General features: G+C 44.5%; 1 protein-coding gene across 7 annotated transcripts; it reads left to right on the top strand.

Annotated features, from left to right (window-relative positions):
• Positions 1-1,180: 1,180 nt before the first annotated feature.
• Positions 1,181-25,542, top strand: PGAP4 (post-GPI attachment to proteins GalNAc transferase 4). 7 transcript variants are annotated; one of them, XM_027616306.2, is made up of 3 exons: positions 1,181-2,645; positions 8,927-9,124; positions 17,637-25,542. In XM_027616306.2, exon 3 carries the CDS (start codon positions 17,714-17,716, stop codon positions 18,923-18,925), a length of 1,212 nt encoding a protein of 403 aa, XP_027472107.1. In that variant the 5' UTR covers positions 1,181-2,645; positions 8,927-9,124; positions 17,637-17,713; the 3' UTR covers positions 18,926-25,542. The 7 variants fall into 7 exon arrangements, with proteins under 7 accessions (XP_027472107.1, XP_027472109.1, XP_027472111.1 ...); XM_027616308.2 differs by having other exon boundaries at positions 1,181-1,946; XM_027616307.2 differs by lacking the exon at positions 1,181-2,645 and adding an exon at positions 2,910-3,013.
• Positions 25,543-27,008: the final 1,466 nt, after the last annotated feature.

Here is a 27,008-nt window from a genome sequence, read left to right on the forward strand (position 1 = left end):
AAAATAGAGGATGGACGGATGCCCTGGTGGATGGATGGATGCTCAGGTAGATGGATATGAGATTCTAACGGAATTTAATATCTAGTACCAAGTATGCTGACATAAGAAAAATTACATAAGCATTTATTGGCTTTACTGCCTTACCTTGTGACCACTGAATAGACTTTTTAGAATAGGTGTCTGCAAACCAGACAGTAAATATTTGAGGTTTTGTGAGTCATAAGGTCTCCGTCACAATTATTCAACTCACTATAGCAGCCATAGACACATGTAAAGGAATGACCATGCACCAGTGACATGAAATTTGGATTTCATATCATTTTTACATGTACCAAAATATTCTTCTTTTTATTTTTTAACCATCCAGTAGTATAAAAACCATTCTTGGGGAGCCTGGGTGGGTCAGTTGGTTAACAGACGGCCTTCAGCTTGGGTCATGATCCCAGGGTCCTGGGATCAAGCCCCAAGTTGGGGTCCCTGCTCCTCCGGGAAGCGGCTTCTCCCTCTCCCTCTGCCTGCCACTCCCCCTGCTTGTGCTCTCTCTCTGTCAAATAAATAAATAAAATCTTTTTAAAAAGAAAAAAAAACATTTTTAGTTTGTGGGCTGCACAAATCAGGCAGTGAGCTGTAGTTTGCTAACCCCCGGTCTAGAAAGGCAAGCTGACCTAGAATTAGAAGCACTAAGAAATGCAATAAAACTATTAGGTGGAAACCCTAGGAAGCCAGAGTAGAATCTAGCTGGCTTTCATTTTCCTTTGGCTTTCCTTTTTCCTCCCCAGGGTCATTCCATATTGCTTTCCTGAGCTCCTCGCGACTTGTTTTCAACCAATGTGCCCATTTCCTCATACCTCCAGTGTTATATCATTCAGAACAGTATTTGCTTAAAACAGGATTCTCGAAGACCAAAGAACGTTCGAGACCCAAAGTAATAGCTTTCTAATGAAGGGCTTTCGTGCATTGAGAGATGTCATTTCATTTTTTTTTTAAGATTTTATTGATTTATTTGACAGAGAGACACAGCAAGAGAGGGAACACGAGCAGGGGGAGTGGGAGAGGGAGAAGTAGGTTTCCCGCGGAGCAGGGAGCCCGATGCGGGGCTCGATACCAGGACCCTGGGACCACGACCTGAGCCGAAGGCAGACGCCTAAGGACTGAGCCACCCAGGCACCCCAAGAGATGTCATTTCATTAATATGAATAAATCTCTATGGGTCCCCCTGATGAAATATCATGCCGGCTTCTATTCCTCTCACAAAAGAAACATGCTTCCTGCTGGCACGACTTGGGGCAGCCCTGAAGGCAGGAACAGATGTACATACCTATGCTGGAACGAGTAGTGACGACCTATCCAAGAGGAAAAAATCTTCTGCACTTCTCATGTGGAGACTGAGTTGGCTTGAGACCTCACTGCTCTTTTTAGAAGTGCTTAGATTTTAGGTAGTTTCATTCAAATGTGAATAAAATAAAGGGTACAGTGTATGACAGATCACATCATCACATACCACTTAAATGAGCATTTATTATATACTTATTGACTATTTGGCACTTTGACAATGAGCACTAACTTATCTCCTTCAGCTCTCACCCAGTTATTTTTGGATCTCTTATTAAACCTCTGTGGCCTGTTAACTAAATGATTTCTGAGAGACAAAGCTCAGAAATGACCTCTCTCAATGCATGAAAGCCCTTCATTAGTAATGAGAGCCACTTTTCAGACATCTGTCTCATGAGTTTCTTCTCCCTTTGCTCAGCTCTCTCTCCTAGATGTTCTTTGCAAAATTTTTAACCTTCTCATGTATAAGAAATCTGGAAGTAGGCGGTCTCATTCTTACCTCATTCTCATCTGTGGTGTTGGCACGACGTCAGAACAATTCAATAAATGTCTGCCAAAATGAAGGGTTGGGGATGGGTACTGAACCACGGAAGCCACTCCCGGGAGACTGACAGGTAAGTGGAAAGAGCCACAGACCTAACTCCCATGACTGGCTAGGTGACCTGGTTAAACCAAACCTTTCTGATTTTTTTAAATAAATGTTTACATTTCTGGCTTTTGGAATAAGGAAGGGTTTGCACTTGGCAATTATCTTCTCAAATCTTTCGTCGTTTGCAAATTGGGGATGATAATCTCTCACGTCCAGCAGTGAAGTGACGTTCATAAGGCGCCCAGCATAAGGTTGAGTGCGGTAGGGATTTGGGGCGGAAGTGGTGTCGGCTGTTATTTTTATTATGGGCAAAACCAATTCCCTCCAGCGGAGAACACGCTTGCAGGCCGGCTGGGGCTGTGAAAAGCGCAGAGACCTCATCCTTCCAGCGTTTCAATTTCCTTAGCCCTGAGCCTGCTTTTCCCTTTCTGCCCATCAGTTGGCGCCTTTTGCCGTCCTTTTTTTCCCTCAAGCTGGTTTTGCGGGCTGCGGTCGCTCCGCAGCTCGCAGGTCACATGGCCTGCCGGAGCCAGGGGACCCGGCGCGGGAGCTGCGCCGCTGGAGGAGGTGAGGCTCCGGCGCGCACCCGAGCCGCGCGGCGCCCGCTCCGCCCGGGCCTCGGGGTTGGGCGATGGCTCCTCTGTGGCGATGAGCCAGCCCGCCTAGGCGACACCAGAGGCGGCCCTCGGCGTGCGCGGAGGACGGAGCTGACCGCCCCCACCGGGTAGGTTTTCGCTGCGTGCAATCTGCCCAGCCTCTCTGGCATCGCAGCCGGACCGCGGGGACGAGGATTACCCGGGCCGCCGCTGGCGCGGGGAGAGCCGCGGCGGGTGCTGGCGCCGCTCCGGAGGGCCGGCGCTCCCGGCCGTGCGCTCTGGGCAGGCGAGCTTCTCTGAGGCCCGGGCCGGGGCGCCGGCCGCTTCCTGCCGGAGGACCGCGGGGACCCCAGAACGGCGTCCCCCGCGTGGCCCGGGCCGGTGTTAGGGCAGGGATGAATGAGTGTCGCGGCGAGGGCGTCTCTCCACCCCTCGCCCGCTTCGGCTGCGCCGCGAGGCCGACAGGAAGGCGCGAGCCGGGCGCGTGCGAGCTCAGGTAAGACCCTGCTCCTGGCCCGCCTGGCGGGGCCGCACAGCCAAAGGGCGCATCGCCTAATGGCCGCCCGCACGCGGCGAGGGTCCCTCACGCGTCCGCCCCTCGGGCCGGCCGGGGTCGCCAAAGCGCTGCTGCGGCGTGGGGTTTCTGCGCGCGACCTTGCAGCCCGGGGACCGAGGAAGGGCGACCCGGCAGAGGAAGACGTCCGTCCGTCCCAGCTCCCGGAAAGACCAGCCGAAGGGAGCCAGCGCGGCGATCGGAACCGTTAGCCTCGACCTACGGGTGGGGAAACTGAGGCCCGAGCGCGGCGGGGACTGCCCAAGGTCAGCAGCAGACGCTAGATCCGGGATTGTGGTCTTCCGCTCCCATTCTCTTTCCGCGAAGACTGGAGGGGACCACCCCCCGCTAGTCACATCCTCCTCCTGGCCTCTAGGCGCGGGCGTTGTCGGTGCCGCACTGCGCCCGAAGTGCCCAGGGGCGAGAGCTCCTGCAGGGTGGGTGTGACCCTGGCATCCCCTGCTGGTCCCGGGCCGCCCCCGGGAGAAGCGCAGGGCGGCTCCAATGATGATCTCACAATGCGGCCCATTAGCAGAACCTGCAGGTGTGTGTGCGTGTGCGCTCGTGTATTTCTCCAGGAGAACTGGACTGGTAAGGGGGATAGCTTTTTTTAGGGGTGCATTTCTAGAGTGCACTGTACCAGGTACTTTGGGCGGTGACAAGAGAAAACTACGTGTGTCTAACACCTAACCTTATTAAAATTATTAGAATTTTTTAAGGATTAGTGTATTACAAAGCATTCAGGAAACAAAAATGTAAAGGAGAAGATAAAGATAACTTAAAACTTCATTTAGATTGTTGAGACTTTCTGGATATCGTCTTAAAGTTTTCTCTGCATACAAACATCTAAACCAATAAGGTAGACAAAAACAGTATCTTGTTTTAATTTGCACGTCTGATTACCCAGGGGTAGCTAATACCTTTTCCTCTGTGTACTGGCTTTTTGCTTTTGCAGGGGTGAACGTTCTTAATTCTTTTGTTCCACCCCCCCGTCTTTTAAAAGTAATTTCTATGCCCAACCTGGGGCTTGAACTCACAACCCCGAGATCACCAGTTGCACACTCCACGGTCTGAGCCAGCCAGGCGCCCCTCCTTTGCCCCCTTTTCAATTGGAGTGTCTTTCTCTTCCTGATTTTTAAGCATTCTTTATATATTACACGGTAAAGAAGTAATTCTGTCATTTATGTTGCATAGTCTTTCCCAGTCTGCTTGATGGTTTTGTCAGTTTTTCACCTTTGACCGTATACAAATTTAACTTTTTCATTTAGTGGTGTGTTTTTTTTTTTAATGGTTTCTGCTTGCGGACCTTGATGAGAAGGGGCTTTCCTAAACCTTTAGGCCTTTCCTAAAATATGTAACTATTCTTCTGTATTTCCTTCAGGTATCTTTAAGCTTTTGTTTGAAAATTTTAATGTGAAATTTATTCTAGCTTAAGTTATAAAGTGGAGAGCTAATTTACTTTTCCTGAAGAGTTAGCCAGTTGCCACAAAGCTATTAAGTCCATTTTTCACCCCAATTTAAATTGCTTCGATTATGGTAGATTAAATTATTACAAGTTTGTATCTGTGTGGATTTTCACCTCTGTCTATTTATCAGTATATTTTGGTGCTGGTGCCATGTTATTTTAATTACTGAAGTTTTATAGTAGGTTTAAGATCTGCTTAGGCAGATTCTCTCTTACTACTCTGTATTATCATTTTCCTGGCTCTTAGAAAAATCAGTTTTATTGAAGTATAGTTTACATGCAATAAGATACACCATTTAAATGTATATTTTGATGAATTTTATCAAATGTAACCACCATCACAATAAAAAATTATGAAGCGCTACGTAAAATTGATGTTATTATTGCACAGGGGCCCTGCTAATCTTTGATGCATCCTCCCAATTTTAGTATATGTGCCAGCAAAACGAGTATTTCGTAGCAGTTTTTATTAGTACTAATTCCAGAAAATCTTTTGAATGCTTTGGTCAGTTTAACTAACCTCTCCCTCCCTGTGCCACCAAAGGAAACAAACAAAATCTTGTCTGGATTTCTATGGGATTTTGATAACAAGGGTCCTCAGAGTATAGGGGCCCTGGATGTCATGTTCACCATCCCAATGCCCAGCACAAGACTCAGTATGTGTTGAATGAATGTTTAATAATTATCATAAAAGTAATATATACTCTTTACAAAAGTGTTGAAAGGGGACGCCTGGGGGGCTCAGTCGGTTAAGCGTCTGCCTTCGGCTTAGGTCATGATCTCACGGTGCTGGGATCCAGCCCCATGTCGGGCTCCCCACTCAGCGGGGGAGTCTGCTACTCCCTCTGCTCCTCCCCTCTCCCTGCTCATGCTTGTGCTTGCGCTCTCTCGCTCTCTCTCTCTGAAATAAATAAATAAAATCTTAAAAAAAGCAAAAGCAAAACAGGAAGCTTCTATTCCTCCATACCTTCATCTCTCTTTCCCTAAATTATACTCCATATTAAAAATAGAATGACCATACTATGTACATTTTTCTACAATTGCACTGACATGGTTGGCATTATTTTTCCCGTAGAGACTTAAAATCTACTCAAATTGTAACAAATTACCATAGATTGAGTGGTGTAAACAGCAAAACATTTCCTTCTGGAGGCTGAAAGTCTGAAATCAGGCTGCTCTCATAGCTGGGTTCTGCTGAGGGCCCTCTTCCTGGTGTATGGATGCTACCTTCTCACAGTATTCTCACTGTATTCTCACTATATTCTCACTGGCGGAGAGCAGAGAGAGCAAGCCAGCACTCTCCCACCTCTTCGTATAAGGGCACTAATCCCAACATGAGAGTTCCACCAGCAAGACCTAAATAACCTCCCAGAGACCCCATACCCAGATACCATCACGTTGAAGATTAGCGTTTCAATACACGAATTTGGGGGGAGTGCATTCAGTCCATAGCAGAGACCTAGATAAGACTTTTTAAAGGTTAGTATATTTAAAGCTTTCTCTTCCTTTTTTAATGGCTCCTTATCATCCCTTTGTGTAATTATCTAAAAATATGTTTCCTGTTGCTGGGTATTTTCTTTCCCTGCAGTTCCTTCCTCCTTCCTTCTTCCTCTCCTTTCCTCCTCTCTCTTCCCCCTGTCTCCCCTCCCTTCCCCCTCTTTATCTTTCTCTTTCCTACTATTACAAACAAAAACTGCCATGAACATTCCTTGTCCATCTTTGGTAGCAAGTGTTGGCATTTCTGCAGGATAGATATCTAGAAAGAATTTCTATGTCAAGAGGGATGCACATATAAAATTTTTATAGATACTGGTTCCATTTTCCTTCCAAAGGTTCCACCAATTTGTATCAAGTGCCCATTTGTTGAACTGGGCCCCTCCCTCCTGAAGTAAGTTGAACTGACATTATATTAAATACAGAGATTAATTCTAGAGAAAGAGATCTCTATCCTCTTTCATTAGTGAGGCTTTCCAATGGGGAAAATCTTATGTTTCTCCACTTACTAAAGACTTTTTAAATATCTTTCAGTAGAATTTTATAGTATGTGTGTATATTCTGCATATCTAAATAATTTATTCCTAGGTTTTTTACCCCATTTTCACAGGGATCTTTTATCCCATTAATTCATTTGGTTATTGACTGATTAGGTGAAGCAGTTTGTGTGTGTGTGTATGTGTGTGTGTGTGTATGTGTAATACTATATATTATTTTAAAATATATTTTTACATTATTTTTACATATTAATATTTACATTCTGAAACTCTGTTACCATTTCTAATGATTTTTCAGCTGATTTTCTTGGGTTTCCAATCTCTGCAGTGACAGTATTGCATATTGGTTGGGAACATGGGTTCTGGAGCCTGTCTGCCTAGGTTCAAATTTTCCCACACACTTAAAAGCTTTGTTAACCTTTGGTACGATTAATTATGTCTTTAGGTTTTTCAGGTATAAAATGGACTGAATAATAGTATTTCTCATAGGCTTCTTATGAGGATTGATGAGATGCTTAGAACATTGCCTAGCACATAATACGTGCTCAGTAGACATGTACAAATAAGTTGATCTCTGCACACTATAAGGCCACGCTCTCTGATACTCCCAATTTTATAGCTGAAGGAATTGAGACCCACCGAGGTTAAATGACTTGACTGTGAGCGTTTATTTGCTTAACAAACATTGAGCCTCTCCTATGCATAGAGTACTGTGATAAGTCCGCAAGGGATATCAAAGATAAATCATACTGAATTCCACTAACAACAGATTTGTAAGTCCAATTGGGGCATAAGTCAGGGGTCATGAATAAAGCCATGGAGGGCAGCAGGCATTGTGGACAAAATATGGGCTTTGGAATTTCTCCTGTGTTTTAATTTCCTGCTCTCAACTTGGTAGCATTTATTTTTTTTCCTCTAAATGGGATTCGTTCCATTGCTATTCAAGAGTTGCTATTTTGGTTAAATGAAATAGATGTTAAGAGTCTATTACAGAACTTGGGTATGTAGTAGGAGCTTAATAAGTGGTAGCTATACATAGATACAGTCTGAAGTAGCAAGTGATAAATGAATGTTCTGGGAGGGAAATTTATGTAAAGGGGCCAAGCACTTGAGAAACAAGAGTTTATTTCTGTTTGGGGTAGATGAGGGTTGGCTTTTATGAGGTCCCTTTTGAGCTGATTCTTGATGGTTGAGTAGCCTGTGTGAGGAGAAGAAATAAGACTGGAGAGATAGTTGAAACTGGATTGTGAAGAATCTTGGTCAAGAATTTGGACTTCATTCTGTAGTCATTGGGGAATCATGAATAGTTCCACAGAAAAGAGTGTTGTGTTCAGACCTGTGGTTCAGAGCATCAGAGGGATGCTGATAATGTAAAACGTTACCATCATTTGCAGTGTCTTCTGTCTGAAAAAGGGCTTTCATAGCCACTGTCTCATTTCATCCCCACAATGCCTCCATAAACGAGGTATTTTTCATTTTCCTATTTGGCAGAAGCAGTCTCAGATAAATGATTTTACAAATGGACCTAATGAGTGAGTGCTGGACCAGACATGGACCAAGATGTTTTGGCTTCCAATCCATTGCTCCTTCTGGAAGTCGGAGGCCTAGTTAGGAGCCTGTTGCTATCAGCTGGCCTGGAGGTGATGAGGAGTAACAAGGGTGAGGCAGTGCAGAAGGGCATGGCTGTGGCGGGGAGAGGAGGGAAGAGAGGCGCCAAAGAGGCCATATGGGTGGCATTGCTGGGACTTGGAAAGTGACCGGATAGGGCTGAGAAGTCAGAACGTACTGGTCTTTTGGACCCAAGGTTCCTGGGAGAGTGGTGGTGCCATTCACGTAGGAGGGCAGCAGTGGGAAGCAGTCTTGATTGCTTATCTCCTGACACTCAGCCTGGTGTACTGCCTCATCTGCCCCTGTGAGCCCTTCAGCTTAATTTTTATTTATTTTATTTTATTTTTTAAAAAGATTTATTTATTTGAGATAGAGAGAGTGCAGGGGGAGAGGGAGAGGGAGAGGGAGAGAGAGACTCTCCAGCAGATTCCCCGCTGAGCACAGAGCCCGATGTGGGGCTCGATCCCACCCTGAGATCATGACCCGAGCCGAAATCAAGAGTCAGCCGCTTAACCAACTGAGCCACCCAGGCGGCCCCAGCTTAATTTTTAGAAGCTGCAGGAAAATGTAACTGTCACTGTCGCTCCATTTATTCATTCTAGCCCTATTTCCTGTTCATTTCTTGGTGTCTTTGTCTTTTACTGTCTTTTCTGAGCCTCCATCCGAGACACAGTAACAGACATAATCCAATTTACAAAATGGTTGTGTTTCAAAGTGTACCAGGAAGGCATAGATAACTCAGTAATCATTACGCCATCTGAATCGGGTCTGTAATGGTGTCATTGCTTTCAGGCCACCTCGCGAATGCCGGTCAGCCCACAACATCTGTGGAGTGTGGTCCTGAGCTGGTGATGCCCTGGGTGACTGTGGAATTCTGGGAAAAGACAGAGTGGTAATGCACACATGGTCCTACTTCTGTCCCATCCCCATATTGGGCTGAGAGTAGAGACCTCCTTCCCTCAGACTACCACTGCAAAATCCTGTTTTCAGGTAAGTTATCTTAAAACCAAATCAGTAAAGTGAAATAAATTATAGGAGGCCTGGAACACCACACCCCATGGTGCAGCAATTGGTTAAATCCTTTAAGAAGATGTTTGAAAAAGCAAACCAGAACATAGTCTTGAATATCTACCTAACTCCATGTGGCTGAATTTTAGGCAAACCAGTCAGCTGATCGTTGAAGGATCTGATCCCACCCCCCATGGCCCAAAATGGGTGTACTAGATTGCATTATTGTCCAAGATATTTTCTGCCTCTCCCTGGAGAGACATATATTTCCCTAATCATTAGCTTCAGGCTTGGCCGTATGTCTTTCGGTACCCCTTCTTGCAGGAAGATTACATAACTCTGTTCTCTTGAACTCAAGGGTTGTTATGTAACTTGGGCTGGTCAGTGAAAGGTAGGTGGACGTGACGTGTGTCATTTTTGAGCTGTGACCTTGAGCTGTGTCTCTTTCTTTTCTGCCACAAAACCAGCAATTTCTAGAAAAGAGGCAGTTCCATCTACCTTGGTCCTAGAGTGTGAATGACAGGGAGCAGAGTCTTCACTGATCCATAATGGACAAGTAACATGAGCAAGAATTAAACCTCTTTTCTTATAAACCCCTGAGATTTAGGGGTCATTACTCTAGTCTGTCCTGACTCATACTGTTTATAGTGATATGGGGGCCAGATGCCTTGTGAACATTTTAGAAATGTCCCAGACTCAGCAGATTGCTAGAGCCTTTCTTTTTTCCTGCAGGCTTAGAAATTGGCCTGCTGCTTTTGCTTTCCATTGAACCTTCATCAGGAGAACAGCACTCTGGCACCATATTTTTAAAGCAAGCTATTCCTGAGATGTTAATGATTTTATTGCCCCCAGTGGGGAAATTGCCTGGGATTAAAGGTCCTCTTGATGTCGGTACCAGGTGCTCCAGTTCCTGACCTACCTGCCAGAGGGGAGAGAGAATCAGGAGCCTGGGGTGTCAGGGGCAGGATAATAGGGCCTGAGGGCAGCAACACAGGGGGGCTTGGAGAGGACTGACATCTTAACTTCTCCTGCCCCACACAACGAAATCGAAGGAAGATCATCATGCTTGCTTGATGAACAGCTTCAAGAAAGTCTTCTCCCCTTGTATCCACCTGGAACATACAAGCCTCTTTTGTGCAGAAAATTTGAAGCCAGCCCTGCACACACACCAGGCCCCTTAACAAGATCCTAGAAAATAAAGCAGGAAGCCACGGGCCTGGGAAGGCTGGGTGCTTTTAGGGTCCCTCCGGTCATACCTGGATTTAAGAGTGTGCTCTTTGAGTATATTTCCCCCCGTTTGCTACACAAATAGTAGCATGCTAGACAGACTTTTCTAGGTCTTCTTTCTCTGAAAATACATCTTAAAATTTTTCCATATCTATATATGAAGAGTTTGCTTTTTAAAAAGAAAGAAAGATTTTATTTATTTATTTGTCAGAGAGAGAGAGGAGCAGGGAGCCCAATATGAGGCTCGATCCCAGGATGCTGGGATCATGACCTGAGCCGAAGGCAGACGCTAAACCGACTGAGCCACCCAGGCGTCCCCAGAATTTGCTTTTTTGAACCTTTTTTATTTGGTGAGAACACTTAAGTTCTATTGTCTTAGCAAATTTCAGTATTGTATCTTAGCAGGCACAGTATTGTCAGCTGTAGTCACCAAGTTAGGCATTAGATCCTCAGACCTTATTCATCTTATAACTAAAATGAGTCAAAGAGTATAAACTGTGACCAACCTCTCCCTACTCCGACTGCCCTCCCCTTAGCACCTGGTAACCAACAGTCTATTCTGCTTCTGTGAGTTTGACTTTTTTTTAGATTCCACATACAGATGATACTATGCAGTATTTCTGTCTCTCTGTCTTATTTCACTTAGCATAATGCCTTCTGGATTCATCCATGCTGTCACAAATGGCAGGATTTCCTTCTTTTTTTCTAAGGCTGAATAATATTCCATTGCATAGATAACACCACATATTCTTCATCCATTCAGCCATCCATTAGTGGACATTTGGGTTGTTTCCATATCTTGGCTATTGTGAATAATGCTGCAATCCAGATACCTCTTTGAGATAGTGATTTTTTTTTCTCTTTGGATATATACCCAGATGGGTGTTTGCTGGGTCATTTGGTAGTTGTACTTTTAATTTCTTGAGGAAGCTCCATACTGTTTTCCCTCCATATCTCCAGAGTGGCTCTACCAGTTTAGGTTTCAGCCAATAGTATACAAGTGTTTCCTTTTTCCACATCTGTGCTAGCATTTCTTATCTCTTGCCTTGTTGATAACAGACATCTTAATAGGTATGAGGTGATATTTTATTGTGGTTTTGATTTGTGTTTCCATGATGATTAGTGATGTTGAGCACCTTTTCAAGTACCTGTTGGCTGTTTATATGTCTTTGGAAAAAAATGTCTATTCAGATCCTTCTTTGCCTGCTTTTAAATAAGTTGGTTATTATTATTATTGCTATTGAGTTGTATGAATTCTTTATATATTTTGGATATGAACTCCTTGTCTAATATGTGGTTTACAAATATTTTCTTCCATTTTATAGGTTGCCTTTTCATTTTATTGATGGTTTCCCTTTGCTGTGTGGAAGCCCTTTAGCTTGTTATAGGCCCGCTTAGTTATGTTTGCTTTTGTTGCCTGTGCTTTTGGTGTAAAATTTAAAAAAAAATCATTGGGGCGCCTGGGTGGCTCAGTCGTTAAGCGTCTGCCTTCGGCTCAGGTCATGATCCCAGGGTCCTGGGATCGAGCCCCACATCGGGCTCCCTGCTCGGCACGAAGCCTGCTTCTCCCTCTCCCACTCCCACTGCTTGTGTTCCTGCTCTTGCTATCTCTCTGTGAAATAAATAAATAAAATCTTTTAAAAAAAAATCATTGCCAAGACCAATGTCAAGACGCTTACCTCCTATCTTTTCTAAATTGCCCTGGCTCTCCAAGGTCTTTTGTAGTTGCATACTAATTTTAGGATTGTTTTTCCTGGAATTTTAATAGAGATTGCATTGAATCTGTAGATCCTTTGTAGATCATCTGTAGATCATTTTGGGTAATATGGACATTTTAACAATTAATTAATTCTTCTAATCCACGACCACAGAATATCTTTCCATTTATTTGTGTCATTTTCCGTTCTTTCAACAATGTCTTATAGTTTTCAGTGTACAGATCTTTCACCTCCTTGGTTAAATTTATTCCTAAGTATTTTATTCTTTTTGATGCTATTGTAAATGGGATTGTTTTCTTAATTTCTCCTTATTAGTGTATAGATATGCAACTGATTTTTGTATGTTGATCTCATATCCTGCAACTTCACTAAATTCATCTATTGGTTCTCGGTTTTTTGAGTCATATACCATTGGCAATTAGAGCCAGGTGATCCAGGGGCCCATCCCTCAGGTGTTGCTGCAAAAGCTGGGGCACCAGGCCTTTGTATAAGCTCCTTTCAGGGAGATGCTGGGGATCTGGTTTTATCATTGGAGTGAGCCCATGGGAGAAGGTGGGAGAAGTGCCTATCAGTTCCCCTGGGTTCTAGGGAGAATCTCAGCCAGCTCCTAAATATGTGCTAAGTTAGAAGCTGGACCCTGTGGCAGGAATTTGTAAAGTATGCACTCAAAACCCTTCCAGGGAAAAATTAGGGGATGGTCATTTTTGCCTGCTCCCTGCATGCTGAGCCCTGGAGGGGATAGAACTGGCAAGTGCTCATGTTCTCACAAAGAACTGCTTCTTTGTTTGCTATGGTCCTGTTGGTCTCTTGGATGCAAGCCCCATTGGCATTTAGAGCTAGATGTTTTGCGAGCCCATCTTTCAGGTGGGAGTCTTAAAATTTGGGGTGCTAGATATGTGGCCCAAACCCTTTACTCCTCAGGGAGAAGCTGGGAATGGGAAGTTCCCTCCCCGTTATAGGGCACTGTATTGGGGGTGGGGTTTATGGCTGGAGTGTGTCTCAGCCTTTCTTTCCTACCTCTTTCAACGTGGGTATTATGTCATTTTCCCTAGGGGGGAAATGGTTCCTCAGCTAGTTTCTGGATTTCTCTCAGGGAATTTCTCATAATGTAGCTGTACATTTAATGCATCCAATGGGAGGAGAGAAGTTCAGGAGCCTTGTATGTTGCCATCTTGGTCTCTTCCAAGTTTGCTTGCTTTTAATGGGTACTTTGTATTCCATTCTTTGGATGTATCATAATTTATTTGACTCACTCTCAATTGATGAGCACTTGGCAGTATTTTGCTATTACAAATGATGCCGCAAGTCATTTCTCACACTTGAGAATATTTATCTAGGAAGGAATGTTAGAAATGGAATTTGCAGAGTCATTAGTGGTTTTCCTAGATATTCCCAAATTAATTCTACAGAGGTTGTGCTGATTTATACTCCCATTAGCAAAATACGTGTGTGCCAATTTGGTAGGCCCTACTTTGCATGGGTCAGGGAGAGTGTATTAAAGGATGAGAAGAAGCTATCTACATAAAGAAGCAGGGAGGCTGGGGGACTAAAATGTTCAGGGGTGTGGGAGTTGTGTGAGCAAAGGCCAGGAGTTGGATAAGAGTGTAGCATAGTCAGTGTTCTGAAAGATCAGTGTGTCTAGAGCTACTAATTGGTGATATGTGGCTATTGATTACTTGAAATGTGACCAGTCTGCATTGAGATATGCTGTAAATGTAAAATATACACTGGATTTCAAAGACTTAGTATAAAAAAAACATAAAATACCTCATTAATAATTTTTCATATTGCTTTCATGTTGAAATAACAGTTCTGATGTATTGTATTTAAAATATATTATTAAAATTAATTTCATCTGTTTCTTTTTGCTTTTTTACTGTGGCTGCTAGAAAATTTTAAATACCTAAGTGGCCCTTGCATATGTTTCTATTGGAGAGTGCTAGTCTAGAACAGGGATTGGTGAACTATGGGCTGCTGGCCAAATTTGGCTTGCAGCTTGTTTTTATGTGGCTGGAGCACTAAAAATAGTTTTTATATTTTTAAAGAGTTTTACAAAAGAAAAAGTCTAGAAGAATATGCAACAGAGACAGTATGTGGCCCACAGAATCCAAAATATTTACTATCTAGCCCCTTACAGAAAAATATTGCCAACCTCTAATTTTGAGTAACTAACGCACAGTCCAGATCATAAAGGGTCTCGTGGACCATAATAAGAAATGTGGATTTTAGGGCGCCTGGGTGGCTCAGTCGGTTGAGCGACTGCCTTCGGCTCAGGTCATGATCCTGGAGTCCCGGGATTGAGTCCCGCATCGGGCTCCCTGCTCAGCGGGGAGTCTGCTTCTCCCTCCAACCCTCCCCCCTCTCATGTGCTCTCTCTCTCTCTCATTCTCGCTCTCTCAAATAAATAAATAAAAATCTTTAAAAAAAAAAAAAAAGAAATGTGGATTTTATTACCAGAGCAATGGGAGGCTAAAGAAGGGCTTTAAGCAGGAGAGTGATATGAGCAGATTTATGTTTTTAAATGATAACTGTGTGTGTGCACACACACACACACACACACACGCACACACACACACACAATCCTTAAACAGCCCACCCCTGGGACTGATCTGGACTAAAGAGCGTCACATTCTTGCTTTACCAGAAACTCACCAATTTGTGTCAAAGGAGTGTGGATGGGGATTTGGCACCAAACACAGAGCTCTGCAGTGTCACATTGTCACATTGTCACGTCTGTGCTCACCATGGGCCTGGCGTTCTCCAAGCTGCAGGCCTTATCTTGGTGGCTGTATTTTGTTCCTCCTTCTAAGTGGGTACGCTCTCTTGGGTAATAGCAAGCGCAGGGAGAACAAGGTGAGCAGAAAGACACCTGAATGACCCCGTTCCTTACCAGGAGTATAAGCTCAATGCAATTTCAGTCCTTGGTTTCCATTAGGAGTGATGTGCATCCACGTGATTTATTAACTCCATTGGCCTGAGCAGCTCACAGGGAGAAGCATCCCTTCTATCGTACTGTGAACGTTCACAAACCAGCAGGCCTGGGATTGCCTGCTATTCAAACCTCTCCCTGCTATTTCCCTCTTCAGGTACTACTTACTAGTACTGGGGTAGTCTGTCTCACCTCTGGGTCCCACAGTATGATGTGCTTCTGATGCTGAAATGAGCCTGTATTGAATTATTATGTCATTATCTTATAGAGAGAGGTGTGGTATTGTACACAGTTCTAGTGGGCTGGACAGGTTACTGCTGTAATAAACTAGTCCAAAAATCATTAGTGACTAGACACAGTGGATTATGTATTACTCCCCACACAGCCCACTCTAGATTGGAAGGCTCCTGGGAGGTGAGTAGTGGGAGGGACCTCCCTCTCTGAATCATTCAAGACCTCAGGCTCCCGCCATCTGCTGGCTCCACCCTCCTCCAGAGCCACTCAGTGGGCAAATGGAGAATGAGAAAGTTGGGAAGGCACAAATGCTCTCAACCACCTTGGCCCAGGAGTCACACCTATCACTTTGCTCATATTTTCCTGGCAAATCTTACTCACTGGACCCCACCTGGAAGAAGATGAGCTAGGGAATATGGTCTTTCTGTGTGTCCGAGAAAGGGAGGACACAGAAATGACTGCCCTGAACTCAGCACTACAACCTCATATGGTCCCTGGGCAGCCCTTCCTTCAAGATAACTCACAAGTGAGGCGGTTTCTTCCAAATGTGTACACACTGTATTATGCTTCTGACATAAGAGGTTTAGGTTTACCTTCTGTTCTTTAGACACCGCTTCGTTTTGCATTGACATTACTGGTGTTATACTGGTTTTGTCCTTTTAATTCTGTTTCTCATATGAGTCTATTTTCCCTCAGATCATTAGGCCTCCTTACTCCCAAGGTATTACTTGAGTTTGTATGTATGAATATATTTTTATTTTTTTTATTTTTAAAGATTTTATTTATTTATTTGAGACAGAGAGAGCACAAGCAGGGGGAGCGGCAGAGGGAGAGGGAGAAGCAGACTCCCCGCTGAGCAGGGAGCCCGATGCGGGGCTTAATCCCAGGACCCCAGGATCACGACCCGAGCCAAGGGCAGACACTTAACTGAGCCCCCCAGCTGCCCCTGTGTGGATACATTTTTTTAAAAGATTTTATTTGTTTATTTTATTTGAGAGAGAGAGCACAGGCGTGAGTGGGGGGAGGGGCAGAGGGAGAGGGAGAGAGAATCTCAGGCAGACATCGTGTTGAGCACGGAGCCCAACACTGGGTTTGATCCCACAACCCCGAGACCATGACCTGAGCTGAAACCAAGAGTCAGATGCTAAACCAACTGAGCCACTCAGGTGCCCCCATATGGATACATTTTTTTTAAAAGTTTTATTTAAGTAATCTGAGCACCCATTGTGGGGCTCCAAGTCAGGACCCCGAGATCAAGAGTCGCAGGCTTTTCCGACTGAGCCAGCCAGGCGCCCCAAAGCTGTGGAGAAATGATGGGACTTTCCACCCACTGAGTGGCTGAGTTGGGAGTCACATGTGTGCCTGACCTCCAGCCTGCACTCTGAGCCATCACGTCATGCGACATCCTTTCTGGACCAGGCTGGGGGTAACTGTCTCTTTCATCTTCATTTCTGTTATCCCTCCCTCCTTCGTTGCAAAGCTGCTCATGGACGGGCGCCTGGGTGGCTCAGTTGGTTAAGTGACTGCCTTCGGCTCAGGTCATGATCCTGGAGTCCCGGGATCGAGTCCCACATCGGGCTCCCTGCTCAGCAGGGAGTCTGCTTCTCCCTCTGACGCTCTTCCCTCTCGTGCTCTCTATCTCTCATTCTCTCTCTCGCAAATAAATAAATAAAATCTTTAAAAAAAAAAAAGCTGCTCATGGACCTTTCTTCAGATATTTCCTCCCCTCCCACGGCTGGGGCTCTGGAGTTCGCTTGCATATGGGAGATACTGATTCCTGTGGTAGTGCTATAAAAAATAAAATGGGAGAACAATCAGGATTAAACTAAGATGCAGTTTTAAGTATAGTTGCATGAGATTAGAGAAATAAGAATGGAAGATCTTGACAAAGACATCTCAGAGAATCCTAAAGAGTCCTTTTCTTGTTTGGGATGTGCAGAAAAGACAGTTTTCAGAAACTGCTATGCGTAGTCAGTCAATACACACTTTGGAATTTACTTTAAATGTGTATTTGCTTTGTGTCAAGTCTTGCTTTTTCATCTGTTTTAAGAACACAGGTCTATGTAGCTGCTGCATTGAAATAAGGATCTTACTAGCCAACCTGATGATTTTCTGGCACATTGTAAACCCAACTAACCATCTGAGGGTGTAGCAACTTGCTTGGGTACACCAGGATTTCCTTACTTATAGTAGAAATAATGAAAGAATCCCAGAGATCATTAACCCACACAACCGAAGAATAGTGTACTGGAGAAAGTACTTGGAAGTCTCTAGTAGCTACAACTTAGAATTAGAATTTCTGGGTTGATATGTGCTGCATTCTGTCTCTGGGTTTTTTTGTTTGTTCTTTAAGGCCTCTTACCATTCTGTACTTGTCTCTCTCTAGGTTTGACTTGTGCAGATTCGGGCCTGTGTTCCAGGATGGTTTGTTCTTGGGACCAGACCTGACCAGAAGTTGACCTCATGAGCACATCAGCCCCTCCCACTGCCATGCTTCTCCGGAGGCTGAGGCGGCTCTCCTGGGGCAGCACCGCTGTCCAGCTCTTGATCTTAACGGTGGTGACGTTCGGCTTGCTGGCCCCCCTAGCCTGTCACCGGCTCCTGCACTCTTATTTCTATCTGCGCCATTGGCACCTGAACCAAATGAGTCAAGAGTTCCTGCAGCAAAGTTTGAAAGAGGGCGAAGCTGCCCTCCACTACTTTGAGGAGCTGCCGTCTGCCAATGGCTCGGTGCCCATCGTCTGGCAGGCCACCCCCCGCCCCTGGCTGGTCATCACCATCATCACTGTCGACAGGCAGCCTGGCTTCCACTATGTCTTGCAGGTGGTGTCCCAGTTTCACCGGCTTCTGCAACAATGCGGCCCCCAGTGCGAGGGGCACCAGCTCTTCCTATGCAATGTGGAACGTAGCGTGAGCCACTTCGATGCCAAGCTGCTGTCGAAGTATGTCCCGGTGGCCAACCGCTATGAGGGCACTGAGGATGATTATGGTGATGACCCTTCGACCAACTCGTTTGAGAAAGAGAAGCAGGACTATGTCTATTGCCTGGAGTCCTCCCTGCAGACCTACAACCCAGACTATGTCCTGATGGTGGAAGATGACGCCGTCCCAGAAGAGCAAATCTTCCCAGTTTTGGAGCACCTTTTGCGGGCTCGCTTCTCCGAGCCACACCTCAGAGATGCCCTTTATCTGAAGCTCTATCATCCCGAGAGGCTCCAGCACTACATCAACCCAGAGCCCATGCGGATCCTGGAGTGGGTCGGCGTGGGCATGTTGCTGGGGCCCTTGCTAACCTGGATATACATGCGGTTTGCCAGCCGTCCAGGGTTCAGCTGGCCCGTCATGCTCTTCTTCTCCCTGTATAGCATGGGTCTGGTAGAACTGGTGGGCCGGCACTATTTCCTGGAACTGCGGCGGCTGAGTCCTTCCCTGTACAGCGTGGTCCCTGCCTCTCAGTGTTGCACCCCCGCCATGCTCTTCCCTGCCCCTGCGGCCCGCCGGACCCTCACCTACCTGTCTCAGGTGTACTGCCACAAGGGCTTTGGCAAGGACATGGCACTCTACTCACTGTTGAGGGCCAAGGGGGAGCGGGCCTATGTGGTGGAGCCCAACCTCGTGAAGCACATCGGGCTCTTCTCCAGCCTCCGGTACAACTTTCATCCCAGTCTGCTGTAGTGTGCCAAGAAATGCCTTTCTGAACTTGGCCGCTTCTCGGTGATTCCGATACCGAGTTCTTTATTTCGACATGGTTGCTTGCAGTTATTTCATTGTTTCATGTTGTTAGGGATCTAGGCACTGAGACAGCTGAGAACGTACACGTCAAGAACCTTGGCTTTGGTAACTCTGGCAGGAGTGGATGTTCGCCCTGAGGCAGGACCCCTCTCCCTCCACACAGCCACACTGCCTCATGCAGTCTGACCCGCCTGCCCAGGGGGCATTTAAATACCAGTTGTATTCTGCCTTCATCGTCAGCTCTGCTTTGTGATCGAGCTCGTGACTGCCAAAAATATTGTGCACAAAGATAATGACCGTTTTAGGACTTCAAGGGTAGAATTTGGTGAAAGGTGAGATCCTTTTGAAGGGATTTCTTTCTCACTGGGCATGAGAATGGATGTATGTCTAGAACATATGTCCAAAGAGGCAGGACCATATTGACAGGTTCCATTTGTTTCTTTGACCTGGTGTGGTAAAAGCCGGTAAAAGCCGGTAAGAGCCGTTGGCAGTGCCTGACGACTTGGTGGCAGGTGATCTCGCTTCTGTTACATGGTGTTTCTTTCCCATGCATCTGTAGTGTACTGATGGTCAGTATTGTTAGTGAGAACTTTAAGGCACAGCAAGATCTGGAAGCGCCTTCTGGATCATCAAGGTCAGACTGCTTATGTTTAGTAGTGATTTCATATTGAATGTTTCTATCATATTCTGATTCTTTGAAAATTGGACATTGAAGAATGATGTAAACTGGGTGAGCTCTTTACTAATAGCATATCCTTTTCCCTAACTTTGCTGGCTAACCATTCAACCTCATTTTTTTTTTCTTTCTGGGTATCAGGGTGTTAGAGTAGCAAAAGCATAGACTGTGAAGTCGGAAGGGCCTGAGTTTTTATTTCAGATCTCTGCCATGTCCTACCGATGTGCATGTGGGCAAGTCATGACCACTCTGAGTCTCTGTTTCTTCACCTGTAAAATGGGGATGGCCATACCTACCTTTGAAAGTTGCCTTGAGGATTAAGTGACAGAACATATATAAAACACCCAGCAAGTGCTTACTTAGCCCATGGAAGGCACTTGGCAAATACTAGTTCTTTTCTCTTCTGTAATGAGTATATAACACTCAAGTGTATTTTGGATAAAGATATTAGTGATACTGCTTCAAGTGTGCAGTAGGGCATAGGGCTCCCGCCCGGAGAGTAGCCATTCTGGACCAAACTCCTAGAATAAAGGCTGACTTGTTGTGATTTGTGAAGGAGATGTAGCTCAGCTTTCACCTGGCGCTGCCTCCAACCAAGACAAAAATAATGGTTTGTTCGAACTGGAAATGATCTGAGACTGCTCTCGAGCTTATTCCAAGACCTGCATCTGAAAACTACTCTCCTCCAAAGTTACACTTAAATGTCCCCTGACGATACTTACCAAGCCGGAGGCCAATAAGTCCCCTCGTGAAGATGGATGTCGACATCGGAGTTCAAGCGTTGACAGGTCGTTTCAGCGCCACGTCTTCATTTGCTTTGAAATTTCCAGTGAGCTTCCATCCTCCCAGTAGACAGGACGTGGGAGTTCTACACCATACTTTGCAGATGGACAAACTGAGGCCAAGGGAGGTGAAACCGCTTCCCCAGGGTCGCTAAGCTGGACAGCAGTGGACTTCCAGCTCCGGCACTTTTCTCTTAAGCACGTTCATTTTCTAAATATCCGTGCTGTGAGCATCTCTTTTGTAGAACCTGACTGTAACCTGGGCGGAACAATGTCTCTGTAAGCTCCCATGGTAGAACCTCATTGTCCTGTAGATTTTGGGGAACCAGCAGGTCTATGTGTGTATTGTATTGTTCTCGTGATATGTCATGTGTCGCTCAGGAATGTCCAAAGTGAGCGGAGCTTCTGGATGACTTGTCAGGCTGTTCAGATTCCACTGCTTCATTCATCCTCTCCCCATCACTGGCTTATCCCATGTTCAGGAACAGAAGCACCCCCGGCCTGCAACTCTAAATTAGAGTCTGTTGCATTAACGATCGGATCTCCTCAGGAATGTTTTTTTGCCCAGCAACAGGAGAGTTACATCTAAGCTAGCTAAGCAGAAGATAGGGAATCATTGCTGGTTTATATTTCTGCTCTTTCGGATTCAGTTGTCTACCGCATGCAGATATCTCCTCCCTTGACTCCTTCATTTCTGGATGGCTAAAGCCATCTTTGCCTTGTCTAATTTCCTACCTATCCACTAAGATGCCTTCCCCCATCGATCTTAACTAGAGCCTACTGTCTTTGGACGTTTTCTGCAGAGGCAGGCTCAGTTCTGCTGTCTTATCCTCACCCTCTTCTAGATCTCCCTCCCTTTTCTCCCTCATTCCTAGAGTCCAGTTTTTGTATACTGTCCTTGGTTAGGACAGCTGACAGCTTTACACCAAAGCTGAAGTCTTGTTTAATCCCTAAGCAAGGGGGCTAGAGGAGAACTAAAGGACATAGGTCACCAGGAGGGTAAAGGTCTCTAACAGAACCTGCTCACCCTTCAGGGTTTAAATAATTGTCGGGCCTAAGAAGTTCCCTATTGTGACTGGGTATATTTGCATAGATGTATCAGTTCAAATTAAAACACCTGTTCCACCGAGGCATCCTGAGAAGACTTTTGTCATTCTCTCTCATTTCTTTTTTTTTTTTTTAAGATTTTATTTATTTATTTGACAGAGGGAGACACAGCGAGAGAGGGAACACAAGCAGGGGGAGTGGGAGAGGGAGAAGCAGGCTTCCCACAGAGTGGGGAGCCCAATGCGGGGCTCGATCCCAGGACCCTGGGATCATGACCTGAGCTGAAGGCAGACACTCAACAACTGAGCCACCCAGATGCCCCTCTATCAGATTTCTTTGGATGGATTTTTCTAATGTGAATAGTATCAAAACTACACACACACACACACACACACACACACACACACACACACACACACACACACTGCATTTTGGAGTCCCAAGGTAGCCATTCACAATTATGGGCTGTTGGCTTAAAAATTCATAACTGATTTAGTTGTATTTCTTAAGTGGAAACATTTGAATTGTGCATTCCTTTTTATTGTTGTTTAAAGAAAAAAGGGTTGAGAATGCAACCGTGCAACTGGAGAACAAATCGGATTAATATGATGGGATTAATCCAATTTACCTTGGATACACTCCTTATTTGGTAGAACTTATTTAATTGGTAACTTAAGTTTGGGTAGAGAGGCATTCTAATTGGAGTTGATTGCTGTGGGATTTTTATATACACTACGAAACATTGTGAGTTACAGTAGTACACAATATGAAGTTGGCTAATTTTAAGTCACATGAACCACTTGGATATTTTTATCCCAACTACAGTGAATTCGCTGAGAAATGCTCATTAACTGGCACGGGTTTTGTTTTTAGGCTGGATTTTATTTGGAAAACCTTTGGGGGCTATGTCAAAGATGATTGATAATGTAATTAAAAAGTACTTAATGTATTAGAACTGCAGTGGAAATGTGCTGTGGCTTCCAGCTCACTCCAGGACTTGTGTTGTAGCATTGTCGTGAGTCATCACTCTTAAGAATGGGGATTTTTGGCTTAGAACTTAACAGATTTTCTTGATTATTTTCCCTAATGTCCTACACAGAAATGTGAGTGAATGAACTGATTCAAAAGAGGCAGCTCTACTAATAATCTGGGGTAAAAGCAGATGAAAATCCAAAGCCAAATGATGAATTTATTCAAAAGAAACACGGAACACATGGTGTAAGTATGTAGGAATGGGGTAGCTTTAAGATGTCCGAGAGATGGAGGAGGAAGACAAAGATGTAGAGTGAAGCAGAGGGTCACCTGTTTCTGTGTGTGCCAAACTCCGCATGTAATAAATTCTTTTTTTTTTTTAAGATTTTAAGTACTCTCTACACCCAACATGGGGCTCAAACTCACAACCCCAAGATCAAGAGTCGTATGGTCCACTGAGCCAGCCAGGCGCCCCTGTAATAAATTCTTCCTGTGCGTCCCACTGTCCTGAAATCTTTATAGGACCAGCCTGTGGAGAATGCATAGGAACTAAATAATGAATAGTCAGTGTTCTATATAAATAGTTCATTACTTTGCTAGGACCTGGCTTCCTACTGCATTTAGAATAAAATTCAGCCCCCCTACATTCCCTTCCAGGCCAGGTGGAATCTTGCCCCTGCAGATTAATAAGACTTCATGTCTTATTACCACTCCCATCCGCGTTCTCCAGGTTCTAACCACGCCAGCTCGCGTTCACTTGCTTAGACTTGCTGCACTGACTCTTACCGCAAGGCCTTTGCGTGGCCATCCTGTCTATCTGGAACAGTTTTCCTTTGGCTGAATCTTTCCTATAATTTAGGCCTCAACTTAATTTTAACCCTTCCCGATAGATTTCCCATCCTCTCTAAAGCAGTCGCCATCCCCCTTCCCGACCCCCAGGCCCATCTATCACTTACCCAGTTTGATTCTCTTCAAAGCTCTTGTCATGACCTGAAATTCCCTTATTATCTTGGGATATTTCCCCCTCCTTCTCCCCCCACAGGACATAAACTTCCCAATATCTGGACTCTTCTTTTTCATTTATGCTGTATGCCCTGGAACAATACCTGACACATAATAGGAAATGAATGAATGAAAGAGGAAGGAAGGAGGGAAAGAAAGGCAAGCAGGAAGGAAGGGAAGAAAAGAAAAAGGGGTTTAGAAAGGGTATAGGGGTCCACAGTGGAACTGCCTGTGGAAAAGAGAAATACTAATAGAAGAGAAGAGGGACTAGGGAGGAAAATTTAGGAGAGACAGAGAAGGATCCAGGTAGTGAGGGTTGGTTATGATGTACAATTCTGACTCCACTGAAAAGCTTTTTACGTGCATTCCAGGCAGAGGGAATGACAAGCACGAAAAGGAACTTTTGACACCAACCACAGAGCTGCTTTTTTGGGTTTTATGGTTTTCTTTCTAGTGTGTGCATTGGGAGTTGTGGGGGTGGGGGGCAGGGGAGGGTCCTGTGTGTTACTGTCAGGCGAAGGCTGGGATTTTCCCTTCGGGCTGCAATCTTCCTGGTGCTGCCAGTGGGGATCATCTAGATATGAACACCACGCATGGTGGGTCCACGGCCTCGTCTGGGACTTTTAGGCCAAAAGGCTGGAGAGAGAGACAGAACAATCCCCACACTGTACCGGTGAACTCACGTTATAGGGCTGAGTGGCTCTGGGTGGTAGGAGTGGTCTTTGGCAAAACATGATATGATTTAACACAAACCAAGGATAGAGACGTAAACCTTCCCAGAAACGAGACATGAGGAACAGGCCACTCTTAGAGGATCATTTTTCAGATACATGACTTTTGGGTTATTTGATGTCTGTTAGCATGGCTTTGTTTATTTATTTATTTTTTTAAGATTTCATTTATTTATTTGACAGCAAGAACACAGCGAGAGCGGGAACACAAGCAGGGGGAGTGGGAGAGGGAGGAGCAGGCTTCCCGCTGAGCAGGGAGCCCGACGCGGGGCTTGATCCCAGGACCCTGAGATCATGACCTGAGCCGAAGGCAGACACTTAACGACTGAGCTACCCAGGTGCCCCATAGCATGGCTTTTTTTAAATGGGAATTCTCCACAAAAGTTGAGTCCTCTGCAAAACTCATACACTAGCAACACTTGAGACAAAGAATGTATGCCACCTCAATTTGGTTTTATCCAGAAAAAGATGTAAGCTCTGGCATTGTTGTGACCCCAAGACCTGGTTGCTTGTACAGTTAGCAGCCCATATTTTATTTTATTTTTTTAAAGATTTTATTTATTTACTTGACAGAGAGCCCAAGCAGGGGGAGCAGCAGAGGGAGAAGCAGGCTCCTCACTGAGCAGGGAGCCCGATGCGGGGCTCAATTCCAGGACCCGCGGATCATGACCTGAGCTGAAGGCTGATGCTTAACCGACTGAGCCACCCAGGCGCCCCTAGATGCCCATACTTTAGAAACACAAGTCAACTAGTCTGTGTAGATTTCCTTCTAGCACCATGTTTGGGCAATTCCTCTTGTCCTTCTCAACCATACTTTGCCAGACCTAAATATATTCAGAATCCATAGCCACCTAGGGTTCACCAAATGAAAGTTGGCTTCCATCTAGCCTCCTCCTGCAATGGAGTTTATGATAGAGGAGGCACGGTCCCTGGAATCTACATGTGGAGTGCTCTCCTTTTGAACAAGAAGAGGAAAAATCATCTAAATTTTAAAAGTTATTAAAAAAAATAATGGTGTCTATCACATTCATAATCATAGTTCATGTATTATTCTGCAAGGAATTACATCAAGCAAAGTAATCACATGTAAATCTAAATATAGCGTTTTATCTCCATCTTAAAAAATGCCTAAATCACATTAGCAATATTCATTCAGATGACTCAAGTTGTTTCCTTATTTTAAAATGTTTTCCCAGTTTTACTGAGAAATAATCAACATATATCACTGTGTAAGTTTAAGGCATATAGCATGCTGGTTTGATTTACATATATTATGAAATGATTACCATGAGAAGTTCAGCTAACACCCATCTTGTCATATAGGTACAATAAAAAAAAACAAGAAAAAAACTATTTTTTCCTTGTCATGATTTTTTTTAATTTCACTGAACCATTAGCTGAAATGCCCCACTCTGCAGAAACACACTCCCATATTTGAAACAGAAAAAGCTTTGAAGAGATTAGAATCACCTTATCTTTCATTTTATCAGTTAACACCAGAGGAAGAAAACTGTTTTAACCAAATTAACCCCTACAGTCATGCTTAAATATGAATCCTCACACTAAGGCAGAGACTCACATTAAAATTCAGAATTACATCTCATACATCAGGAAGGTGTGGTGCAAATTTTGCAGGTTGGTTTCAGTGCATGAGATGGTTGTAGCATAAGGATGCATTTAGCTGCAAATAACAGAATCCAGTCTCCCAGGGCCTCAGGCAATAATGATGTTTGATTTTATCACCTAAAAAGCAGTCTGGAGAAGGCAGGCTCAGTAATGCAATGGTGTCATTCGGAGCCCAGATTCTGTCTCTCCTTCTTGTCCGCCATCTTTTACTGCAGCTTCAAATACTACATCCTCACAGGGCTACATTCAAAGATGGAAGAGACTGGGATAGAAAAAAACTTCCTCCTTGTGAAGTTCTATGTTTCTTTTCCAGGAAGAACAATTTCGGGATGTCTCCCTGAGACCTCTCCTTTTGTTTCATTGGCCAGATATGGGCCAGGCCCTCTCTTTGACCAGTTCCAGGCAAAAGAAAATTGGATAAACCCAATCCCAAATCCCTCCATTTTAGCTTGGGTGGGGGCTTATCTTTCTTGACCTCAAGGGCTCTCTACCCATCACCCAAATAGAATGGGGCTTTTGTTAGCCAGAAAGATGGATGTGGATTGCTGATGGGCAAAATGTGAACAGTGACTGCCCTGTTTCTGGAGGAAGTAGTCAAGACAATATTTTTCCTGCTCTTGCCACTTTGTATGATATTTAGAAATTGAAGCAACATGGAGATTTATTTTATTTAGATTAGATTTATTTAACCATATAGTCACAGAGTTATGTCATAGGAGCCTTTAAAAAAGATACTGCTACAAGATTGTTCTGGAGTGTCAAAAGCCCCATGACCTAGAGGCCCATAAGACTTCATTTTCTTCCCAATTTGATAGGACATCTATCTGAGCTGCTGAACAGGAAACATCATGGAAACAATAAGATCATTGTTGCTAGTTTCAAGGAAGTATAGATATTCAAACTCAAACTGGACAAGGGGAATGACCAGTTGACAACTGAAGATCATGCTTTCTACTTATTGTTGAACTGTTCTGAATTACTGATTTGGGGCACACCAAGAGTGTTTTATTTTTTTCCAAATTCACAATTTTAGAAAGTGGTCACATAAATGTTGATATATAATATGAACTGTGCTATAAATTTCTGAAACAGGCAAATCTTAATATGTCTACATTAGAAAGTATTTTCCTGTCTGTATTCAGTTTCATGAGAAAACTATGAAATTGAAATCATGTTTCAATTGAACTCAG

Source organism: Zalophus californianus, chromosome 13, assembly GCF_009762305.2.
Source record: "Zalophus californianus isolate mZalCal1 chromosome 13, mZalCal1.pri.v2, whole genome shotgun sequence".
NCBI lineage: Eukaryota > Metazoa > Chordata > Mammalia > Carnivora > Otariidae > Zalophus > Zalophus californianus.